This window comes from Takifugu flavidus, chromosome 19 (genome assembly GCF_003711565.1).
Source record: "Takifugu flavidus isolate HTHZ2018 chromosome 19, ASM371156v2, whole genome shotgun sequence".
In the NCBI taxonomy this organism is placed as follows: Eukaryota; Metazoa; Chordata; class Actinopteri; order Tetraodontiformes; family Tetraodontidae; genus Takifugu; species Takifugu flavidus.
This window is the reverse complement of record NC_079538.1, coordinates 12,312,869-12,335,655: the sequence shown is the minus strand read 5'-3', so window position 1 is coordinate 12,335,655 and position 22,787 is coordinate 12,312,869. Positions and strand designations below refer to the sequence as shown.

General features: G+C 49.9%; 1 protein-coding gene across 2 annotated transcripts; it reads left to right on the top strand.

Annotated features, from left to right (window-relative positions):
- The first annotated feature begins 8,722 nt into the window (after window positions 1-8,722).
- Window positions 8,723-22,592, top strand: snap25a (synaptosome associated protein 25a). 2 transcript variants are annotated; one of them, XM_057017679.1, is made up of 8 exons: window positions 8,723-8,883; window positions 14,370-14,513; window positions 15,207-15,248; window positions 15,744-15,792; window positions 17,805-17,922; window positions 20,606-20,725; window positions 20,827-20,971; window positions 21,044-22,592. In XM_057017679.1, exons 2-8 carry the CDS (start codon window positions 14,442-14,444, stop codon window positions 21,110-21,112), a joined length of 615 nt encoding a protein of 204 aa, XP_056873659.1. In that variant the 5' UTR covers window positions 8,723-8,883; window positions 14,370-14,441; the 3' UTR covers window positions 21,113-22,592. The 2 variants fall into 2 exon arrangements, with proteins under 2 accessions (XP_056873659.1, XP_056873660.1); XM_057017680.1 differs by lacking the exon at window positions 17,805-17,922 and adding an exon at window positions 17,473-17,590.
- The last annotated feature ends 195 nt before the right edge of the window (window positions 22,593-22,787 follow it).

Below are 22,787 nucleotides of genomic sequence, written 5' to 3'. Positions count from 1 at the left end.
TTGTATGAGTGTTGACTGAATAATAATCTAATATAAGAAAGGGTTAAAATAATTCCCTTTTTTCCATTTTAAATTCTTTGTTGTGTCGTCGAACCCTCACTCGAGTCCTCAGAAGTGTACTCAGGCACCACAAGTTGAGACCAGACTTCGAAGTACCTTTTCACCTTGCAAGGGGGAGTCACCCTCGGATCAGACAGGTGCTCTGCCGTGCTGACCCGGGGACCCTCACACTCCCGCCATCTTTATTAAAATACAGACGTGGGTACACAGCAGGAGGCGTGTTTACATAGACTGCATCAGCTACACTACTCACACAGGCGGGGGCGAGTTCATGCTCGCTGAGACTCATTGCTCATGTTTTGACTACACATTTTTACCACGGTACCATATCACACATGTCCAAGGCCATGTGCCGAGGCTTCTTTGACTACCTTGGAGCGGTTCCCAGCATACTCGTGATAGGCGTGATTAGCCTAGCCTAAGCAGATATTACCCATTCTTGTTTTGTCCTCCTTGCTAAACATGCTTACACACAGACCCGTTCCCACACTCCACTTTCCCACTTTTAATCCTTCCCGTATTACCTACGAAACTACTCTCTTCTACTTTTATTCGAACAGAAATAACATAATGCAATTTGCGATATTTCACAACAGTTCCTTTGCATTTGGTGTCATCCCCTTTATTAATGTATTTGATGTTTGATTATTTTCTTTTTGGATCCTTCTATTCCTTCTTTCTTTGCCTCTTTCAATATCTTTTCTGTTTAGTTCTCTCTTCCATCAAATATTCCAGACATTTTTGTCTTTTTTTCCTGCCGTCTGCTGCAGTTGTAGTTCTTCCATTCGGCCACAGCGCGTCGCTGTTTCATCAGATTTACCCACAGTCGAGTTTGTTGTTTTTAGCAGAATAACAGAAAAAAAACTGAAGCTGTTCATGCGTTTGTCGTGTCCAACGACATATTTGCTATTCCAAAGTTAACTGAGCCTCTTTTAAAGTATGTCATTCCGAACGTGGGCCTTTTAACTCGGTGCCAGCAGTGAAGTCTCCGTCCACGCCCCCGTGTCGGCCCGTGATGGCTCATAGTTCTGCAGCTGATCTCCGTCGCAGGAATGAAAACAAGAGATTGAGGGGGGTGGAACTGGCATGGATGCACTCCTATCAGCACCATCGTCACATAAAATTAGATTGCCGTGTCCTGGAGGTCCGCGGGGACGCGGTTATATAATCCAATATGTGGGGAAGGGTGGGGGCTCCGAGCTTTGTAATATAGCCTGGATTGTTTAAATATACATGGAGCCGGTGCTGCTGATGACAAGGCCATGGATGAGAGTGATAAGAGAGAAGCAGGCGGAGAGAAGCGTGCACGCATGTCAGGACGCACAGACAGAAGGGGGGGGGGGGGGCACAAGATGAGGGCTTTTCTAGCACAATAAGCGCTTAGACGGAGTAAACAAGGCTGCTGCCTGGCTCTGATTGCTGGGTGTGTGTGTGAGTGTGTGAGTGAGTGAGAGAGTGTGTGTGTGTCTTCGGTCTGCAGTATCTGCTGCTCCTCTGTTACGTGCAGCATGTGGAGGATTTTCACACGTGTGTGTGTTGAAGATGCGGAGACTTGAGCTCTGTCGTCGATGCCGACCTGATGAAGGTTCATTTTAATGAGTTTGTGGATGAAAACAGTCCGCATGATAATTGCATAATAGCACTCGCCGTTACATAACTAAAGGTTATTGACCTTAATTAACCGGTAATTAATGTTTCTTGTGAGACACATTCATGAATGGTCACTGCGAGGACGTTAATTTTCATCGTTACAGGAAGAGAAACGTCAGTAAATGTTAACAGTCTTTAATTAATAGAGATTACCGTCAAAACCCAATCAGCCATTTTAACCGTCGTTATTAGTAAATACAGTAGTGTGTGTGTGTGTGTGTGTGTGTGTGTGTGTGTGTGTGTGTGTGTGTGTGTGTGTGTGTGTGTGTGTGTGTGTGGCCAGCAGTACTGCAGTCTCTCAGCTCTGGTCCGGCAGCTTAGTCAGCACTCCAACATCCTAAAGTAACCCACCGGGACAAACACAGCACACACACCCCCACACACACATGGGGTGGACAGACTATTTATTTCCTATGTTTTATTGGGCGGAGCCTCTTGTGTCATCTGTTAGTTCTGAAATCTGCACCACTACATGTTTCTCACTGTTTTTCCATTTCCAGCCTCTTTCTAAGTGACTCCAGGTCTGTTTTCAGCAGTGAAGCTGCTGATGTTTCAGGCTCCAGCTGAACTGGACGGTGACCTTCAGTCTGGTGATCTGACAGGCTGCAGAGATGCAGGAGCAGCAGGAGGAGGAGAAGGAGGAGCAGAGGAGGAAGAGCAGAGCATTAGAGGAAGAGCAGAAGAGGAGAGCAGGAGCAGCAGGAGGAGGAGAGCAGGAGCATTAGGAGAGCAGAGAGATAAGCAGGAGCAGCAGGAGGAGGAAGAGCAGAAGAGAGAGCAGGAGCAGCAGGAGGAGGAAGAGCAGAAGGAGGATGAGCAGGAGCAGCAGGAGGAGGAAGAGCAGAAGGAGGATGAGCAGGAGCAGCAGAGAGAAAGAGCAGAAGAGGATGACAGAGCAGCAGGAGGAGGATCAGAAGGAGGATCAGGAGCAGCAGAGAGGAGAGCAGAGGAGGATGAGCAGGAGCAGCAGGAGGAGGAAGAGCAAGAGCATTAGGAGGAAGAGCAGAAGGAGGATAAGCAGGACAGCAGGGGAGGAAGAGCAAAGGAGGATGAGCAGGAGCAGCAGGAGGAGGAAGAGCAGGAGTATTAGGAGGAAGAGCAGAAGGAGATAAGCAGGAGCAGCAGGAGGAGGAAGAGCAGGAGCATTAGGAGGAAGAGCAGGAGCAGCAGGAGCATTAGGAGGATGAGCAGGAGCATTAGGAGGATGAGCAGGAGCAGCAGGAGCATTAGGAGGATGAGCAGGAGCATTAGAGGATGAGCAGGAGCAGCAGGAGCATTAGGAGGATGAGCAGGAGCAGCAGGAGCAGCACCAACAGGCTGGTCCTACTCACTTCATCTGGACTGATTATCAAACAAACACAGGTCATGCTTTGTGTCGGGGGATTAGCATTGATCACTATCACAGCGGTCTAGACTTTAGACTGTTACATGTAAAAGACTAAACAAACACTTGACGCTAAACATCCATTTGTAGAGTGTGTGTGTGTGTGTGTGCGCGCGCGTGTGTGTGCGTGTGTGTGTGTGTGTGTGTGTACAGATTCATCATCTCTTTAGCTTTCAGGCTGTAGATCCTAATTTGCTGCAGGCCTGAGACGTTTATTATCAGCGTATTGATTTGAATCTCCTCCAGATCAATGAGGCTGGTCACTGAACAGCAGTGAAATGTCAAGAAATCCTGGTGAAAAGATCAAAAATGGAGGTAATAAAGGTAATAAAGTGTTTGTGTGTGCAGACAGTTAAAGGATCTCAGGGGCCGTCTCAGAACCTGCTGGTCTGCTGGGATTTTTCACACACCAGCATCGTCTATAGAGAGAAACAGCCCAGTAAAACCTCAGAGGAGAAAACTGGTTTGAGCTGGTTTACACTGGACTGGAGCAGCTGAAGGCCCAGTCTGGAACTGGGAACACAAACTGGTCTGCTGAGACTGTTCTACCACCACGTGAAGGTGTTGCTGTGTTCCTGACTCAATCTGGCCCCTTTAAGCCTTAATTAAAGTCAAATTAATAACCCTCCTGAGTGTGAAGCACCTCCAGGGTCATCAGGTCCACCGCTGGGACGCTGGAATGTTGCCAATAACGTTACACGTTGAGCTTTGGAAGAACCGTCTGTGGAACCGAGCCCTTAAATGTGAGATGGGGGGTGTGTTGGATGGGTTTGGTTCATCCTGGTCAGGCTGTTGTTGACGATGGTGTAATTAAGTCTGATCAAGCAGCTCTCATCACCGCCTGTTTCTGCAGCTTCCATCACCAGGGAGACTCAAGATTTACCCCAGGACTGAAGGTTATCGATACTGACCTTATTCATGGCGCTTGTTATGGTTACCATGGAGATTCTGTGCTGCAGGGGGGCATTTACATTAATTAAGTCATTAATTGTCGGTATGACGATGCCATTTATGTTTTACATCATTAATCATTTTGGACAACCTGAAAAGAATGAGCTGTTGTGTGTGTGTGTGCGTGCGTGCGTGCGTGTGTGTGTGTGTGTGTGTGTGTGTGTGTTGCTTTAAAACAGAAATGGGTGTTTTCCAGGTGCTGCAGAGCCTGAAAGTAAGAATTGTTATGCTGCTGCTGCACCGCTGGATCGATGTGGAGACGAGTCGGGGGAGTTGATTCTCTGCAGTGGAGTCTTTTTACACACACACACACACACACACACACACACACACACACACACACACACACTGTCCAAAACCACCTCTGGAGTTCGGACCTCATCACTGCTCTGATCTGGTTTTTGCTGCATCAGCATCTGAACATTCCAGCCATTTGTCTGCAGCCAGGTAAAGATCAGGTGACACAGGTGAACCATGGCTTTGAGAGAATCACAAGATCTGTGTGGGAGGGGTCCATCATGTGTGTCTTTGTGTGTGTGAGAGAGAGAGGGGGGGGCGGGGGAGTGATTTGTACTACAGAGAAGGGGCGACACAGGCAAAAAGTTATCAGAAGCGAGAGAGAGATGATGACAGTGAAAAAAGAGAGCAGGAAACCAGACCAAACATGGGCACAGGTGACGCACAGAGGATACCCAGTTTCCATAGCAACAGGCAGGTGCAAGACACTGGGAGCTAATCTAGCTTTCGATCTGCTGAGGCAAACCATTTGCATGCACATCGCAGTGTGAGTGGCCAATACACAAATACAGCCAATACAGCATGAACAGGCGGCAATGGGAAGAAGATGAAAGGGTGATGACAGAAAAGGGGGTGAGGCAGGAGCTAGGAGGGGAGAGTAAAGGGGAGATGGGGGAGGAGTGTTGATCTGTACCCCAGAGTTGAATCACATCCAGGAGGAAAGAAAAGAGAGAAGAAGAGAAGTAAAAAGTCAAGATGGAACAGACAAATGAGCTGTATAATAACAGGCTGTGTGTGTGTGTGTGTGTGTGTGTGTGTGTGTGTGTGTGTGTGTGTGTAATTAATCATTCTAGCTAAAGCTAAAAGATTCTAAATGCGCCTTTGCCCTCAGGCATATTTGAGCGACCCCTCTTTTCTCATGATGCAACTAAAAGCTCATTAATGCTACATGTAGCCGTCATTAGCATTCTGTTGCCTGCCTTTCTGGTCCGTTCCAGATCGGACCTTTCTTTCTCAGACCTCTTGGCTCTCTTTGACCTTTGTGTTGTGACATTAGAAACGACCCCAAACGTCGCTTAGCTGCTTCATCGCCCGCCCTCGCGTTCCAGTAAACGGCGGCGCGTCGCCTTTAAATGATTTCGCCATCTTGGAACGGTTTCCATGGTGTGCAGAGATACGCACATTTTGGGTTCAGTTAGCCAGAAGGGACGTTAGCTTCTGGGCCAGTGCATCCTCCCAGCGCCTGTTTGTTTCCTTCTGATCCGACCGCCATTGCTGTTGCTATATCGCAGCGTGTTGCGTGTGGCGTGTGGCGCCGCCTCCTCTCGCCGTCGAGACCTCGCCGAGCTTCTTTCTCGTTCCTCTATTGTTTGAATGTTTGCTGAGTTGCATAACTTTATGTTGCCTCCATCGGTGTTTTAAGAGCTGCTCTCCTCTACGGCGTCTAAATTTGGCCTGAGCTCTCGGGGGAAAGGGGAGGGGGGTAAACAACCAGAAAGAAAATAGTGAATAAAGCAAAGGGAAGAGAAAAGGAGGGAAAGCGGAGGCCAGGGAATGCTGGAGCTGCTGGTCGACTTCACTTCCACACTTATCAATGTCACCACCCACTCCCGGCTTATCAATACCTCAATTATCTGATGGAAAATCACTGCCCGAGTGGGCTGAGAGACACTGCAGGCTGTCCTTCATCCATGTCTCTGTTGGTCCAGAGGATCAGAGTCTGACATGAACGAGCTCAGAACAAGTCTGGGTCTGGAGCACATGTGTCAAACTCAGTCCTCGAGGGCCACGATCCTGCCGGGTTTTCTGTCCTACCAGGCTGAAAATGCATTCAGTGGGATAGAAAACCCGGCAGGATCGTGGCCCTTGAGGACTGAGTTTGACATGCCTGGTGGAGGGTCCAGACCAGTCCAGGACAGGGGCCCAGCTGGACCTGAAGTGATGCTAATAACGTGCAGCGTAGCTTCATGAGCATCTCTGCGTGTGGCCGATCAGGAGACGCAGATGATCTTATTGACGGAGTTTGTTGAAGTTGATGGAGTCTTTAGTGCTTTGTGCAGTGGGAGGGGCTTATTTTCCCCAAAAATGTCTCCACTCGGGGTGCGTTCACACAGCTCCGTTAGCGTGTTAGCTACAGTGACTCAGGACGATATTTGTGGAAGGCAGATTTTAGTGCTGAGTCACAGCGGGGCTGCTGCACCTCCCCCACACCGATCCAGGCTGTCCTCCTCTCCCATCCTGCCCTCCTTCTCTCCTCTTCTCTTCTGTCCATCAGGTGATTTCACCCTTTAGCAGCTCACCCTATTTTCAGGTTGTGGAGCCTGTTTGTTTTTATCTTAGCTCCGCCCCTCTCACCTTCTGATGAAGTTTAATTAGCAATCAGAGTTTTGTGCCTGTCAGCCATAGGCGATAATCCTGTGGCTAATCTTCTCTTCCGCTCGCAGCATTTAGCTCTTTGACCGGGAGACGAGGAGCGCTCGAGGTTTCTGAAAAGTTAGTTATTCTCTTTAATCCCTGTGAAAAATGCTGCTCGCTCTAATGGATCAAAGAAGGAAAGTGAAGAAACGCTTTGTTCTCTCCATCCTTCTCTCTATCCGTTCTGCATAAAAGAGCTGATGTTTACTGTCAACAGCTGTTCCCTGGAGGTCAGAAACGTGCCAGATAAGAGACGTTTCTAGCATTTAGCAGCGATAACCTCTCTGAGGCCAAAAAAACGGAACAATACTGATCAACGAAATCTTGTTTTTTTGCTGTGTCACTGCTGCTTTGAACTACACGCGCTTGTTTCTGCGGCTACGTGCACCAGAGCTAAGGTCTCTCTGAGGCCTCCACGCTGGACCGGGAGCTGCGACCTCAGCACAAATGTAACAGTCACGGGCGATGCTAACCACCACATCACTGGTCCAACTGTTCGCTACGGGAAGATAATCCCGGCATCCAAAGTTGTGACTGATCTTCATTCGTTGATTCATGAAGTTCATCTAAACACTCTCATTATGAATCATTTAGGACCCCTAAAATGGACTTGAAGACCCTTTTTGGGCCGCGAGCCGCAGTTTCCAACACTCGTTTGATCAAGTCCAATTACTCTTCTGCATTCAGACAAAACCAGTGTGATTCACCTCCAGCTAGTCCTGATTAGCCTCATCATAGTGCTGTAATACTGATCAAACAGACAGAAGACCTGTAGATTGATTTCAGCCCCCCCCCCCCCCATTCTTCTCCTCTGGCTCTCCTCTACAAATGGATTTTTCATGCACGGTTATCATTATCATTAATTTAGCAGACAGGTCCACTTCAGAGCTGCTGAACACAGATTTGTTACCGTGCCAGGCGGGGGGGGGTGGGGGGGGGGCAGCATTCCCACACTACCGCTGTCGTTGTGGACCGTTCAGCAGGGAAGTGCTGAGAAAACATCAATCAGTCTGACAGTTTGTCTATAATTGATCGGAAGTTGGTTGTAAACCGTGCGTCCAGGATTTAAACCATGAGTGCGCCAGAGGGACGGTACAGGTGTGTCACACTCACGTCACCATCGTGTAAACATGAGTGTGACAGAGGGACGGTACAGGTGTGTCACACTCACGTCACCATCGTGTAACCATGAGTGTGACAGAGGGACGGTACAGGTGTGTCACACTCACCTCACCATCGTGTAAACATGAGTGTGACAGAGCTGCAAAACCAGCCTGAAACAATGTCGTCATTCCTAGCAGAGCTTAACTAGCCAACCGTAGCTATCATGAGAGAACCACTGAGGACAAGGCTAGCAAAGCCTTCTACTGGTTATACTGGGACAGAGATGGTTAATGACTGGTTATACTGGGACAGAGATGGTTAATGACTGGTTATACTGGGACAGAGAGGGTAAATGACTGGTTATACTGGGAAAGAGACAGTTAATGGCCTGGTTATACTGGGACAGATGGGGTAAATGCCTGGTTATACTGGGACAGAGAGGGTAAATGACTGGTTATACTGGGACAGAGAGAGTAAATGACTGGTTATACTGGGACAGAGACAGTTAATGGCCTGGTTATACTGGTACAGAGAGGGTAAATGACTGGTTATACTGGGACATAGAGGGTAAATGACTGGTTATACTGGGACATAGAGGGTAAATGACTGGTTATACTGGGGCAGAGAGAGTAAATGACTGGTTATACTGGGAGACTCTGGAAGGCAATGCTGCAAGTTCTTAAAGATGTGAGCAATCCCAGGCTGTCCTGCACATTTAAGGTGATTAAGGATCTCCCACGTGATCCCGACATACCTCAGCTTAGATAAAATTAATAAATGTCCACGTGCAGCTGTCCATTTTGACCCCCTCTTTCTCTCTGGCAGATATCTATTAAAAGCGGCTGCTGACGTCAAAAGTGTCCGCCATCTTTGTCGAGAAGCTGCACTGCCCCCCCCCTTTCACCCCCTCCTCCTCCTCCTCTTCCTCCTCCCCATTGAAGAAGCTGAGAGGTGGACGGAGCCGACGCGCAGTGCCTTTGCAGCATCCCGGGCAGATACGGACGGAGGCTGCAAACGTTTAGCCGACAAACGCTGATTTTTTTCCCGGCACGCTGACTGCGGGGCACCGACCACGGCCACAGGTAAGAGCTCACGCAACCTCCCGCCCCTTCAACCGCGTTTAATAAGAGCTTTGCGGGTCTTGCGCAGTGAAGGAGCGGATACTCGCCACTTTGTGCACGATGATCTGTTCTTTTCTGGCGGAAAAATGTCGTTTTTATCCAAAGGAAATTGGCGGAGGAAGCGGGGGATGCGGTGCGTGACCCCCCTGACGATAGATCTGAAAAGCGCTGCGGGATGGCTGCGGTGCGCTAAAATGCGTGTCTGCGCCCCATCGATGCGGGCGTTTTTTGTTTTTTTTTGCATCAGCACCTCGGACAGCGGCTGAACCAGAACACGACGCGCCGCATTGAGGTGCGGGAGGTGTCGCGTCTGACCCGCAATTTCACGGAGAGATTTAACGCTGTTTTCCGGCGCGACAGGAGCGGAAACACGCAGAATTCCGCTGTATCCATGTGACGCAAACTGGAATCGTTATTTTAAAAGAGGGATTTGGATGATGGAGCGATGTGTGAAGTAAACTGCGCCATGGAGATGTGTGTGTGTGTGTGTGTGTGTGGGGGGGGGGGCAGCGATAAAAACAGGAAGGGGGGGGGGGGGGGGGGTCCGTGAATGCGTCGCGTCCTTTTCTTTATTTTTATACGCAGTGGCTTTGCCGCGTTTGCGTGACTAAAAAAAAAGCTGTCGGGATCGACACGATGGCGGGTTGAAGGTGAGGGCTGAGGCGGGGGCGCAGAAACCCGCACTATGACACTCCCCTCCTCCCCTCCTCTTCCTCACCCTTCATCTCATTCATCCACGCTGTCAGTGAGCCGTTTTCACGCCCGCCACGTGCACAGGTGTGTCCCCGGCGGGATTATCTTGCTGCGCACTCACCTCCATCTTCTGCAGGAGGCTTCGTGATCTGGTCACGTGAGGCGTGTCCATGCGGCAGATTAGGGAAGTTTATTGATCTTCTGACCTGGATTATGTTCTGCAGCACGAGACCGAATCACCTGAATTTACCTGTGGAAGGGTCCGAACTTCCTGTTTAATCTGCACACGAATATGACAGGGGTGCGCACATAAATGTCTGCCCCCCCCAAACCCCTCCCCTCCCAGATGAGGCGATAATATTGATGTTTCCCGTCACCAGATTATAGCTTCAGCCCCGAGCGTCTCTTGTCTCGATGGCTCCGACGCTTCATGTTGTGCTTGTTGCATCGTTTAGACTGCAGGGGGGCGGGGGGGGGGGGGGGTCAGGTTTGTGAGAACGAGCCCCCACTCCGATAAAGCGTGAGTCACAGCCTTTCCCAGAGACCCCCTCCTCGTTGGTCTGAGGATGCGGCTGGATTGAAGCCTCCAGCGTTGTCGGTTCTGACGTCCTCCCGTCTGAGAGGTTCCTCCAACCTCTCGCCTCAGGTGCTCCACCGCCGCCACGCGCTGTCAATAGCGGTGGTGGTGGAGCCCGGCAAAAGGAATAACAGCTGAAAACACCACGGCAGAATCATCTCGGAAGATTAGACGCTGGGTTTTATCCCAGAAAGGAATAAAAGGAGAAAAAAGAGACTCTGTGTCTGTTTCCAGGTGATGATTATGGGATATTTTCTTATAAAATCACCACGAGCAGGGAAACAAAACATAACCCGAATCTTGAAAAGATCTTGTTTTTAGTCGCCAACATGTCAGTAGCGTAGCTTAGCTTAGCCAACTGGAACAAGTAAGGAACAGCTTTAGTCCCAAATGTTATAAAAATATAACTTTAAATAGAAAATACAACAAAAAAATAAAATCAATTCTTGCCACAATTTGCAGAAAGCGGATTAAGCGGCTGGTTAAAATCTGTGGCCCATTAGCTTAGCTTAGTTTAGCCAACTGGAACAAGTAAGGAACAGCTTTAGTCCCAAATGTTATAAAAATATAACTTTAAATAGAAAATACAACAAAAAAATAAAATCAATTCTTGCCACAATTTGCAGAAGCGGATTAAGCGGCCGGTTAAAATCTGTGGCCCATTATCTTAGCTTAGCTTAGCACAAACACTGGAAGAAGTGAGAATTAGGACAAATTCTACATTTCCAAACTGAAAAATGACTTTTGGACACAACAACTTCTTCAGCCGAGGCCGGGTTCTGCTCCTGGACTCATGTAGAGACCCGTTTACAGTTTGAGAGCCACCAGAACCAGAACGTCAGCCCTGGATCCGCCCCCTCAGCTCTCGGGGGACGACCTCGCCGAGACGCTGAAAAACAGACAAAATGGCTGCCGCCCCGCTGCAGTGTCCCCGACCACGCTGGAACATTTCAATTCTGTCAGATTTTCTGCTGCTTCGCACTTCCAAACATCCTCAGACGTGCGTGTCACGTGCGCTCCAGCGCTGAAATGAGCAGGTGAAGCTTCCCTCTGTCTGTCAGGACGCTGCCGGTTCTGCTTCAGCCTCAGAGTTCCTGGAACCTTTGCAGGAACCTTTCTGGCACGATGGTCTAAATTTAGATGGCGTGGAGGGTTTCATGTGGCATTCGTGGGTTTTTCCTTCTAGATTTCTTGAGGCGTGGGCGGAGCCTGGAGGGTTCCCAGCTCCTGGGAGGCGATGCTGAAGGGCTCCATCTGAGTATCTGGTGGTTTGTTTCATCGTAGTCGTGATATTTCACTTGTTGGCACGCGGAACGACCACGACTCAGCTATTTTTTAAATTTGAATGCAGCAGTTTGATCAGAACTTTCTCCGTCTGGGTTCTGCCTCAGATTCCATCCGATGTGGCGAGCCGCCGTGTGTCGCCGGCTCCGCCTTCAGGGCATCGTAACCCGGCGTTGACTCGGCGGCGTTGACCTGTCCCACGTGAAACGTCATGTGACCACGACCCCGCAGCACCTAAACCGTCATCTGTGACGCCAGCAGATGGTTTAGCCTGTTGTCCAGCGTGAAGGCTAACGATAGCGTGAAAAAGACGCCACCTTGTGGCCGATTCTGACACCTGAACAAGCCAAACCGCTTCCTCACGAGCTCCCAGCTCCTCCTTCCTGTCCCCACCCCCCACGATGGCACGTGAACCGTGCGGTGCTTCTCAGGAGCGCGCACGTGCAGGGCACCGCGTGACCTGGGAGAGCGAGCGAACTGTAACAGAGAAGCTACGTGACTGTGATACCAAGCGAGCGCCTCCCGATCGATGACGCGATCCGTCATTTTAGCTCCGGAATGAGAGCAGCTTCCGGCTCGCAGCGGCGCCGTCTCTGCCAGAGGCGGCGACACGACACGTCCTGTGTGATTTACTCATGAGCGCGCTGACGTGCCCGCTAGCATCCCGATGGCGTGTTGAGCTCTACATACGTGACGCAGGAGGCGGCCTCCTCACCTACCCACTGGTCACAGCGGGGCGGCGGCCCTCGCCACCGGCGATCTCTGAGCGTCTTTGTTTTCACACGAAAACCTCGAAAATGATTCGTTGCGGTCGCCAGGGAAACGCCCACGTGATCCGCGGAGCTTTGGCCGCTGCTTTATTTACCGTCCAGCTCGAGGTGTCAGAGCTTTAATCCAGGAGAACAAAGAGAACAAAAACCTGAGGATCAATCAAGATCAAGGCAGACAGGAAGTGACTTCAGTGACACGCAGCTGGAGGAGGAAAAGGGGGAGGAGCCTAATCCAGTTACCTGTAGATGTGACCTCCTGCAGGGAGAACCCTCGTGGATCGTAAATGATAACGTCTTCTTAACTTCCCCTTCTGTTTCCATGACGATGGAAGGCTGAGCGAGTAAGAAGGATGTTGGATTTAGATCACGCCACTTTACTCCACGCCATAAATCTCTGTCGTGCTGTAAATTTAATCATATCGGTAATCAGCGCGTCTCGCTGTGCCTCAGTCAACGCACGTGTAATGAAGTGTGTGTGTGTGTGTGTGTGTGTGTGTACGTGTGTGTGTTTGCATTAGAGCTTTCCTGACTTTATGAGGACTCTCGATGTAACTCGGAGACGCTAAAGCTGAACCTGTTGACCATTTCCTGTTTCCATAAACCCTGATAACATGTTAGCAACAGGCTAACCCCAAGATGGACACCTGACCTCCGTGTGTGTTTTGGATCCAGGTTTCCATGGTGACCTTCCTAAATTAAACGTAAACATGCTCCGACCATAAAGACGAGCTAGTGATCCAGCCAGTTCCCCCGTTAGCTGTTGTTGATGCGGGTTCCAGGCGCTAGCGTCGCCTTTTTGTGTGGAACTCAGTCGTCCTCTTTTGCTTCAGCGAGTCTCCGTAAAGATCCGACACGACTCACGAAAGAACTGCAGCCTCTAGTTTATGTAACCCAAGATGGCCGACGCTGTCGCGGTGGCGGACGGGGCGGCGAGATGGCGTAAACGGGGACAGTAAACCTGCACCGGGGGACTTTTCTGTCCGCGTGGGTGAGGCAGCGGGAACAGCTGGAGGCTTGACGCATGTCCAGGTGGGGACGGCGCCATCTGTCCCGCATCGTTGACATCAACCACAAGAATTTCAAACACGACTTTGTTCAAGTAGATTTTTATTTTTTTTGTTTTCAACAATTCAAGTCGACATTAAACACTTTAATCTTATCGAAGAAGGTTGATTTAGAAGAAAAATGGCAGCTGAGTTAGCTGTCTACGGGTTGCTAACTGGTTAGCCTCGGCCCTACCACGACTTTTACCAGCTTGCTCCTTCAACTCAGCTACGATTTCTGCATCGCCTCCTAGCATTAGCACTCAGCTGTAGTAGCAAAACTGAGATGGCTGTGGTTGTCTGATGATAAATGATGTAGCTGCTTATTGATGACATATTTGAGGGTTCGGGGGAGTTTCTGTGGCAATAAGCCAACATGGTCCACACCGATACCTGAATCGTACTACCTGTGTCGCCAAAGAAGCTAATGCTCTGAGATGTACGAGCGTCAATGTAGAGAAGACAACTTTTTGTGATGTTAGCGTCCATCATTACTCTTACCTTCGGCCCTAAAGCCTCTCGTTGCTCCTGGATTAGCGCTTTATGTTTACGAAGCGATTTAGACGCTTTAATTCGGATGCTAATCTGTGCTGGTGTGCTGCAGCCGCATCCAGTGATGTTGGCTAACTCGTCTGACAGAAGATGAGCGGCTTCAAACCTGTGAACTGGGCTAGCAGCCACGAGGCTAATAATCCCCCCAAATCCCCGTCTGCTCCTTTAACGTCTGACAGATTCTAAATCTCAGTCTGCATGTTGTGATCCGTAATCTGGAATAGGACGTGTTTTAGATGGGAACCTGTGGCTTCATCTGGCTCCCGAAGCGTGAGTGTATCACCTTGCTCAAGGGCATCTTGACAGGCCGGCGGCTGCATGATGGATGTGCTTCAACCGCAACATGAACAGGAATTCTGATCCGGCTCTAATCTCTAATAACCCCCTTGACGTTCAGGTGAAGCGTCTGTTGGTCCGACTCTGCTGTTTTTGTTCTCATTTGTTTGATGCGGCGAGAACGCCGTTTCAGCCTAGCGCTGCTGCCTTGAAGCTGTCTGTGGACTCAGGTGTCTTCCTCTCCTCTTCCAGCTCTCCCGACGTTCCCACTAGGATCTTCTCTCGCCTGCTGGAGACCCTCTCCACCCCCCACATCTAGCAGCAATGGCAGATGACGCGGACATGCGCAATGAGCTGTCGGACATGCAGCAACGAGCCGACCAGCTGGCCGACGAGGTGAGAGCGATGAGCTAGCAGGCGTTAGCTTAGCCGCCGATGTCGAGTCATGTGGCGGTGACCTTGACCTTTGACCTTAGGTAGCAGTTTTGATTGATGCTAACGCTTCGGTGGTGTTTATATGTGAGTCAGCGTGTGGTGAGTATGAGCCGGTCGAGCTCAGAACCGCCGCCGCTCGCCCAGTATCTAACGCCGCGCTGCCTGTGGTCTGTGGGTTCCTGCTGGAGTGAGAAGCAACGCAAGCCAGAGCAGATCAGCCCACAACCCCCCCCCCCACATGTGACTCACACTGGCACAGCTGAGCAGAATATTAAACACACACACACACACACAGAGCAGTGAAACACGCCAGGCCAGGCACAAAATGGCGGCATCAGAATCCGAGTTTTTGCCTCTGACGCTGGCTCACAGATCCGACGGGAGTCTGAGCGCTGCTCTGGGATCAGCCCGGATCCCAGCGGGATCGGCGGAATAGCCTGGGGGGGAAATGAGGTGGGCGGGGCCAAAGGGGAGCTGGTATGTGAGCAAGATGGCAGGAAGTCATAAGAATTTCATTGAGGAGAACGTCGCAAATCGGTCAGCAGGTCAGAGCGCGGATGATCGATGAACACGAGATATTGATCGCTTGTGAGTGTGATCGGCCATCGGCTGACCTAACACGCCAGAGATTAACGGTTCTCTCTCTCTCTGCAGTCGCTGGAGAGCACTCGCCGTATGCTGCAGCTGGTGGAAGAGGTAAGAAAACACATCGTAAACCACCAGCGTTTTTCAATTGTAGGAGGGGGGAGGGGCCACGATTCCCGACGCTCCGGGATCTAATGTCTACCGAAGCTGTGAGATGCACAAGAGAACGTGTCACTCCGCCTCCACAGCCAGCCGACTAATCATGTTAGCATCCGGATGGTTCACAGAAGAGCGGCGGAACCGTCCATACGTGGTGGTTGTCGTTAGCCTCGCAGGAGTCGTTTGCATCCATGCTAGTCCAGGAAGGTTTCCTCATCTGCTAATGTTAGACGTAAAATTCCACCACACTACAGTGAAAACGTTGTCTTTGCTGGCAGATATATTAGCTTAGCATTAAAAAAAACCATCCAGATATTTCTCTTTGGTCAAGAAAACATCAAAGCAATAAAAGACCAGACTAAAACAGGTGCTATGTGCTAGCTTGCGTGTCCTTTCTGACGTCTGTCTCGTTTATCTTTGCTTCTTTTCCGCCGTCTGTGTGAGTAGAGCAAAGATGCCGGCATCAGGACTCTGGTCATGCTGGACGAACAGGGAGGTGAGTGTGTAATTACATGTTAATTAACAGTTTACAGGCCAATCAGAATCAGAATCAGAGTACTTTATTGATCCCTTTAGGGGGTGTCCATTAGGGAAATTAGCATCTCCCAAAGGAACGTACAGCACTGTTTAAAATATTAAAAATAACAGCACAAGGGCAGCTTTTTATTCACAGTCATGTCAACAGATTCTTGTTGTTTAAATTTGGCTTTTGTTTTAATTCTATTAGCATTTTTTTCCTTTCTTGGTTTGTATTTGTGTTTTCGCTATGAGAATAAAACAATAACATCGCAGGACTGTTGTGACTCAGGCGACAGCAGCACCAAAAAACGAGGCCCATGAATTATTAATTGTTGACGGTCTCGGCGGGGAACCTTGTTTTTCCCTCCGGCAGCCGCGGAGCCGAGTGACATCTGGGACTGAGCAGAGACCAGATGAAGACTCGCTAACCTTCGATTCACTTCCAGTGCCTTTGCTAACGCCAGATTAGCCGCAGCAACGACGCTTCTCTTCCAGCCTCACGTGCTCTTTGTAGAATCCCTGGTTGTAAAGAGCCTCATTCATGCGAAGCCTCCGTGACCAGCCGGGGACCCAACATTCCCACCCCAGCACAGCTCTGCTGACCTCTGACCTCCTGTTATTGACGCGGCTTGATTTGTTGCGGGTTGAAAAGCTTTTATTTCCTGACTGTCTCTGCAGACAACCGGGGATTCTGCAAAGCTGGAGGTCAAACTGCTCCATATTTAACTGTGCGTCACCTTTTCTCACTCTGCAGTCATGGATGGAAAATTCTCTGTGGAGCCGTCACCGACCCACCGCCCAACCTCAGCATGACACAAAGACCCCAGACTCATGAAAATACAACTGTGCTTACGATTCACTTCCAAATGTGTGATTTAAACATTCATTCATCGCTAGCGCTTTTAGCCCAACAGAAGCATTCATTTACCAATCAATGAAAATTCAGAGAATAACAGAATAATAATGAAAAAGTGAGCCTGACTGGATAAATAAGGAAGCCTGGCTGTGCCCAAAATCATCAGATTCAGTAGAAATACACAGATGATTAAGCTTCTGATATGAATGCTAAGCTAATAGCTACCAAGTTGCCTGAGTTCATTTAAATAGTGATGCTAATGTTCAGTTTCACCTCCACCTGAGGACGGGAAACTACTCCATGTTTACCCCGTGGTTTTTACCCCATTACTGATGCCTAGCACACTGAGCTAATGCTAATAAAATGATAGCAAGGACCCGGCTTTAGTGTCCGGACGGACAGCGTGCTAAAAGAACTAAAGGCCAGAATTCCAGAGGAATTAAGCATTCATTTAACACCAGCAATTGCTGTGTTGTCCCCGTTTTCACCTAAAGGGGGCAGAACTGTGCAGAAAGATGCAAGAAGGCTTCAGAAAGTCTCCGTCACACTTAATTCAATGGGCGGCTGATAAGGGTCCATCCAAGCCTAGCTCTCGCTAAGCTAACATTAGCCAAGTGTAATTGTATTTCATCCCTCCAAACCGACTTGTCTCTCTCTGGATCTCTGAGCCCGACACGCACACGCACACACACACACACACACACACACACACACGCACACGCACACACACTCATCATAAATCCTTGTTCTGTCAGTCGATGAAATTCATTCCGCTGCTGTCGTCCCTTCTGTCCTGACCAGAGCAACTCGATCGTGTCGAAGACGGCATGAACCATATCAACCAAGACATGAAGGAAGCCGAGAAAAATTTAAAAGATTTAGGGAAATGCTGTGGGCTTTTCATATGTCCATGTAACAAGTAGGTACTGACCACGTGCCCCGAAGGTTCCTTACATCTGTGGTGGCGTCCAGTTTCTTTCTTTTCTTTTCTTTTTTTTCTTTTCTTTTTACGTTTTGACTTTCTTTCGTCACAGTGTCTGAAGTTGTTGTCTTCTCTCCTTTGTCTCTCTCTCTCTCTCTTCCTCCTCTCCTCTCGTGCTTCGCTCTGTGGGGGATAAATTGCGTTTAATCAGAGCAACTGGAGCGCATCGAGGAGGGAATGGACCAAATCAATAAGGACATGAAGGATGCAGAAAAGAATTTGAACGATCTAGGGAAATTCTGTGGTCTTTGCTCCTGTCCATGTAACAAGTAGGTGCTGCTTGCCTGCCTGCCTGCCTGCCATTCAAAAAGTGAAATTTCCCGACAAATCCGCGTTTAACCGGAGGTAGAAGTGACATCACAATGGCCACCAGCCAATAGTCTGCTCTGCTGCGGCTCCAAACTGGGATTCACAACAATCCGGGTCGTGGCGCGCACAAGGCCGCGGCGCGTCTCCACGTGTTGCCCGTCCGACACGCACGCACCAGGGAAGAATTTTGTTGCCATCATTCCTCCCTTTCAGGTTTAATCTTGTTCGTTTTCCCCCTCGAGGCAGCGTTAGAACGCCACTTGTGCGCTAGCTAACCCTCCCGATCCCAAAAAGCAGTCAAAAGTATTGAAAGGAGTCACTTTCAACTATCGTTTCAGATATTTTATGTATTTAGATGTTAGCTGGTTGCTAATTTTGGAGAGGACATTTGGTAGTTATCAGGGACGTCCTTGCTAATGTTAGCAAAGGAGGACTTAAAGATCGGGATCTTCCTGCAGAAGCTAGCATTAGCCCCCATAACTCCCGTTAAAACCCCATAATAAGCTTTTTTAAAAGCCCAGTCGTCCACGTTGGCTCCACCCAGCCGTCCACAAGTGCCTCCCCCCACCAAGTGTCCTTCTCCGGGTGCCCCCAGACTCTCCAAACACATTTAGAAGGGGAACGCCGGGGCGGGAGTTTTACAAATTGAACCAAAAGAGCAGGGCTGCGGCTGCCGAAGCATCCTGGCGCTCAGATCTTCCTCAGGTTGGTTCCGGGCGGGAAATCTGGGCGTCCAAGGTGCCTTCAGTCAGCCTGGTCCAGGACTGTTGGACACTTCTCCTCATCTGCATGACCTCTGCCACCACCGCGCCGCTCTTTAGGCATCGGGAAGGTTCCGTTTCCCCACCACCACCATCCTCAGAACCTCCGAGCGACATGGAATGAGCGGCGAGCATGACCCCCCCGGAATGCTCATGCATGCATGACAGCACTAACAATGATGCTGATGATGATGTTTTTAAAAGCAAATGTTTGGGGAGGGGGGGATTTAGCGCACTTATCCGGAAGGAAAAATCCGTTTTAGGTCCAAAACGGTGCCAGAAGGTAAAATCTTTTCCTGTCTGGGTGTTCAGCGCAGAATAAGACCGGAGCCACGTGTAAAACATATACATTTAAACTCAAAATTCTGACTTTTTCACGAGGGTTTAGTTTTTCCAGAATTCCAAAGGGCCGAGCTAAGAATTCCGTGTCTCCAATCCCATCCTCCTTACAGAAAAGCCTCCATTTTTCCAGTTTAAAGTCAGACTTTCGAGTTTAAAAACAACGTTTCTTATATCTTTTACTCGCGGCGCTCGCCTTGTTCCTGGCGGAACGATTTCACGTAAAAATTCCATTGTCAGGTGACAGTGAACGCATCACGGTGCGTTCAAGCGCGAGGAGACAAACAGGAGCGATCCGAGTCCGAGATCCGTTCTGGGAGCCTGAAACTGGGTCGCGCTGTGGAACGGGTTGTCCCGCACCGGGTCCATCACGTCCTGTCCCGGGAGGAGTCGCTCACGTGCGAGAGCCGCCTGCTGGGACCTTGAGTGCACGCGGACGCGGACGAGCCTCGTGTTTATTCTGGGATGTTCCTCCCGACTTTGGATCAGAGTCTGCGACTCCTGGTTTTTGGACGCCGCATCTCGGTCGCCATGGCAACACACTCCATAGAAGGGGTTCGGTTTTGCCCCAGGATCCAAGACGCTGCCCAGATCAAATCAGATCATCTTTGTTCAGGTTAGAGAGGGGGACTAGATCCAGTCTGAGGCCTCATGGGGGGGGGGGGGGGGGGGGGGGGTCCAGTGTTCTGCCTCGATCCGGTTCTGTTACAGCAGTGGTGGTTCTGCTCCTTTCAGGTCCAGGGTTAGAGAAGGGAAATGCACCAGAGAAAGAGGCTCTGGCTGGTCCTGAGTGAAGAATCTAGAAGGTTCTTCATCACTGACGTTAGCAGAACCAGAACCAGGACAACATTCCACAACACGAAACAGTGAAAAAAAAAGCCCAAACTGGATCCAAACCGGCTTCCTCTGGTTTTGCCGTGGTCCAGAACACATCCTCGGCTGAGGTTCCGGCGCTCGCTGTGTTAGCGGAACCTCAGCGGATCAGAACCTGGAAGAACCCGTGTTCCAGAGCGACGGGGGAGGGGGCAGAGTCCAGCTGGGAACGTTCTCTGTTGACTCTCTCCAGTTTCCTGTGGCTTCTTCTGTGGTTTTGGCGCTTTGTTCTCGTTGCTCGTCGTCCTCTCTGCGATGTGGCGTCCTGTTCCGTGTCCGTCCGTCCGTCCGTCTGTGGCTCAGAGCTTCTGTTCCCTGTCACACGGGACCTTTTCAATGTGGGTCTGGGGGGACGTCAAGGTCCACAAGCTGATTCTGTTTCCTCCTTTGAGGTGGAGACGCGTTGAAGTTCTCAACTGCATGCGTTGTTTATGTTATATGTGACGTATAACATCAGCTCAGAACCAGAACCAGCCTGTAACAGACCCGGTCCACACCTGCTGTGCTCTGCCTGACCAAACGTCCCGATGCATGAAGCAGCATCTTTGTGTCAGCTGATCACGCCTGACGGTAGATCTGGTGGATCAGCCTGGTTCGGGTTCAGGAGGAACCGTCTCATCGGGCCGTTTGGTAACTCCTCCTCCTCCTCCTCCTCCTCCGTCACCGCCAGGATGAAGAGCGGAGCCAGCAAGGCCTGGGGGAACAACCAGGACGGGGTGGTGGCCAGCCAGCCCGCCCGCGTGGTGGACGAGCGTGAACAGATGGCCATTAGCGGAGGCTTCATCCGCAGGTACGACCCGTCCTCTGTGGCCAGAAGGTTCTGGCGGAGGAGAACCGTCCAGAACTTTCATAGAGGCGGTGACAGAGTAGCGAGCGTCTTCCCGTCTGCAGGGTAACGGACGACGCCCGGGAAAACGAGATGGACGAGAACCTGGAGCAGGTGGGCGGCATCATCGGCAACCTGCGCCACATGGCCCTGGACATGGGCAACGAGATCGACACCCAGAACCGCCAGATCGACAGGATCATGGAGAAGGTGCGCCGCCGCTCCAGGTTCGCTCCGCCTCCGACCTTCTCCGAAAATTCACGCTTTTGCTTCTTCCCTCAGGCCGATTCCAACAAGACCAGGATCGACGAGGCCAACCAGCGCGCCACAAAGATGCTGGGCAGCGGCTAAGCCCCGCCCCCTGCCCCGCCCCCCGCCCCCTGCTCAGCGTGGGCGCCGCGTCGCCGCACGCCGACAGGCGCCGATACGCTTTCATCATGGTATTGACCTTCTAGGTTTGCACACATGCACATATCGCCCCCTCCCCCGATGTAAATGTTGTTCTGTGTCGTCTGTCGAGCTTTTTCAAGATGATCGTCCTCGTAACGATGATTTCTTACCCCCGTCGTTCATTCTTTCCAAAGGTTGTATATAGTGCTGACTCGATGGCTCTCTAACTCACCTGTGAAGTTTTTATTCTTTTTATCAGATATATCATATATTATTCTATACCACATATAAATCTATACGCTCTGGATGGCTAGCATATACTAGGAATGCTCTACAAGCTCTTTTTGTTCTTTTGGCCTTCGGTATCGTCTTGGTAACGCCCTCATCCCATTTAGGCTAACGCCGCGCTCCTTATTTCAGTGTTGTCACGACAGCAAGCTAACGGTGGCGGCCACAGGCCAAGAGCACTTACAATCCCGGGTTCGGTCCGTCGTGGATGCGCCCCCCCCCCCCCCATTGCTCATACTGAGTTACTGTTTTAGACGATGTGCAACTAGACTCTGTAGCCGTGTTAGACATTGCATTCCCAGTGACGTGAACTGTGTGTTTTCTGCATGACCGATGGTAGATTTTAGTCTTCTAAATAAAACCTGTCTGAAAAATATATCTAAAAAAAAAAGAAGAAAGAAAACAAGACAACACGATGGCCAGCAGACGACCAAGCGCATGCTCAGTATTAGGACGCCGTCGGTGGTTCCGTACTCCCGCAAGTTTGCAATAGTGCCACTCTTTCTGTCTCGATATTTACCGACTGTGACCATCTCGTTGTAAAATAAAGCAAAAAGGGGGATCAAAAAACGTGAGATGAAGGCGACGAGAAAAACCAGGACGCGGGGGTTGTATTGCAAAAAAGAAAAAACAGACAAAAAAAATGACACACGACCTGTTTTCTAAACGATTCCGCAGCTCAGTGATGAAGACGTCGACTGTGCTGAGAGGCGAGGTGTGGTTGTGTTCTGTAACATAGGTTTTGGATGCTCTGGAAAACAAAAATAAATATAAATAAACGTTTGCAATGTAAAGCAAAGACGCGTATTTCTGAGAGATCTTACTTTTATAAGAAGACTGTACCTGTAAGTTTATTCTCCCTGTGTGGTTTGTTACTGGTTCCGAATATCGTAACGAAACAAACACAAAAAAAGGGGGTTTTGTTTGTTTCTTTGGTTGCTTCTGTACTTTAGAGCTATGCACACCAAAATCGCCAAAATGTCGAGTAGAGTTCGGTGATTTGAACCCAAACCTGGATGACGCGATAGGTCCGACCGTGAGATTGACGTCCTCAGCGCATGTAACATTAAAGACTCCCTCTCTGTATCCTGTTAGTGTGTGAAGTGGTGGACATTTTGTAGCTAGCTGAATTGATTAAAAGTAATAAACTCGAGTCACAACCGTGTCTGTCTTTATTGCTCGTCGACAGGCTTTGGTGTCTGACTTGTAGACGTTAACGTGACCGTCCACCCCCTCCGTCCCCCTACTCCAATTTGACTAAGATGATACAAAGTAAAATTCGTACGAGCGAACCCAGGCAACGTTGCTGGGAATAGAAACGTTCTTAGAGAGAAGACGAAAAAGAAGC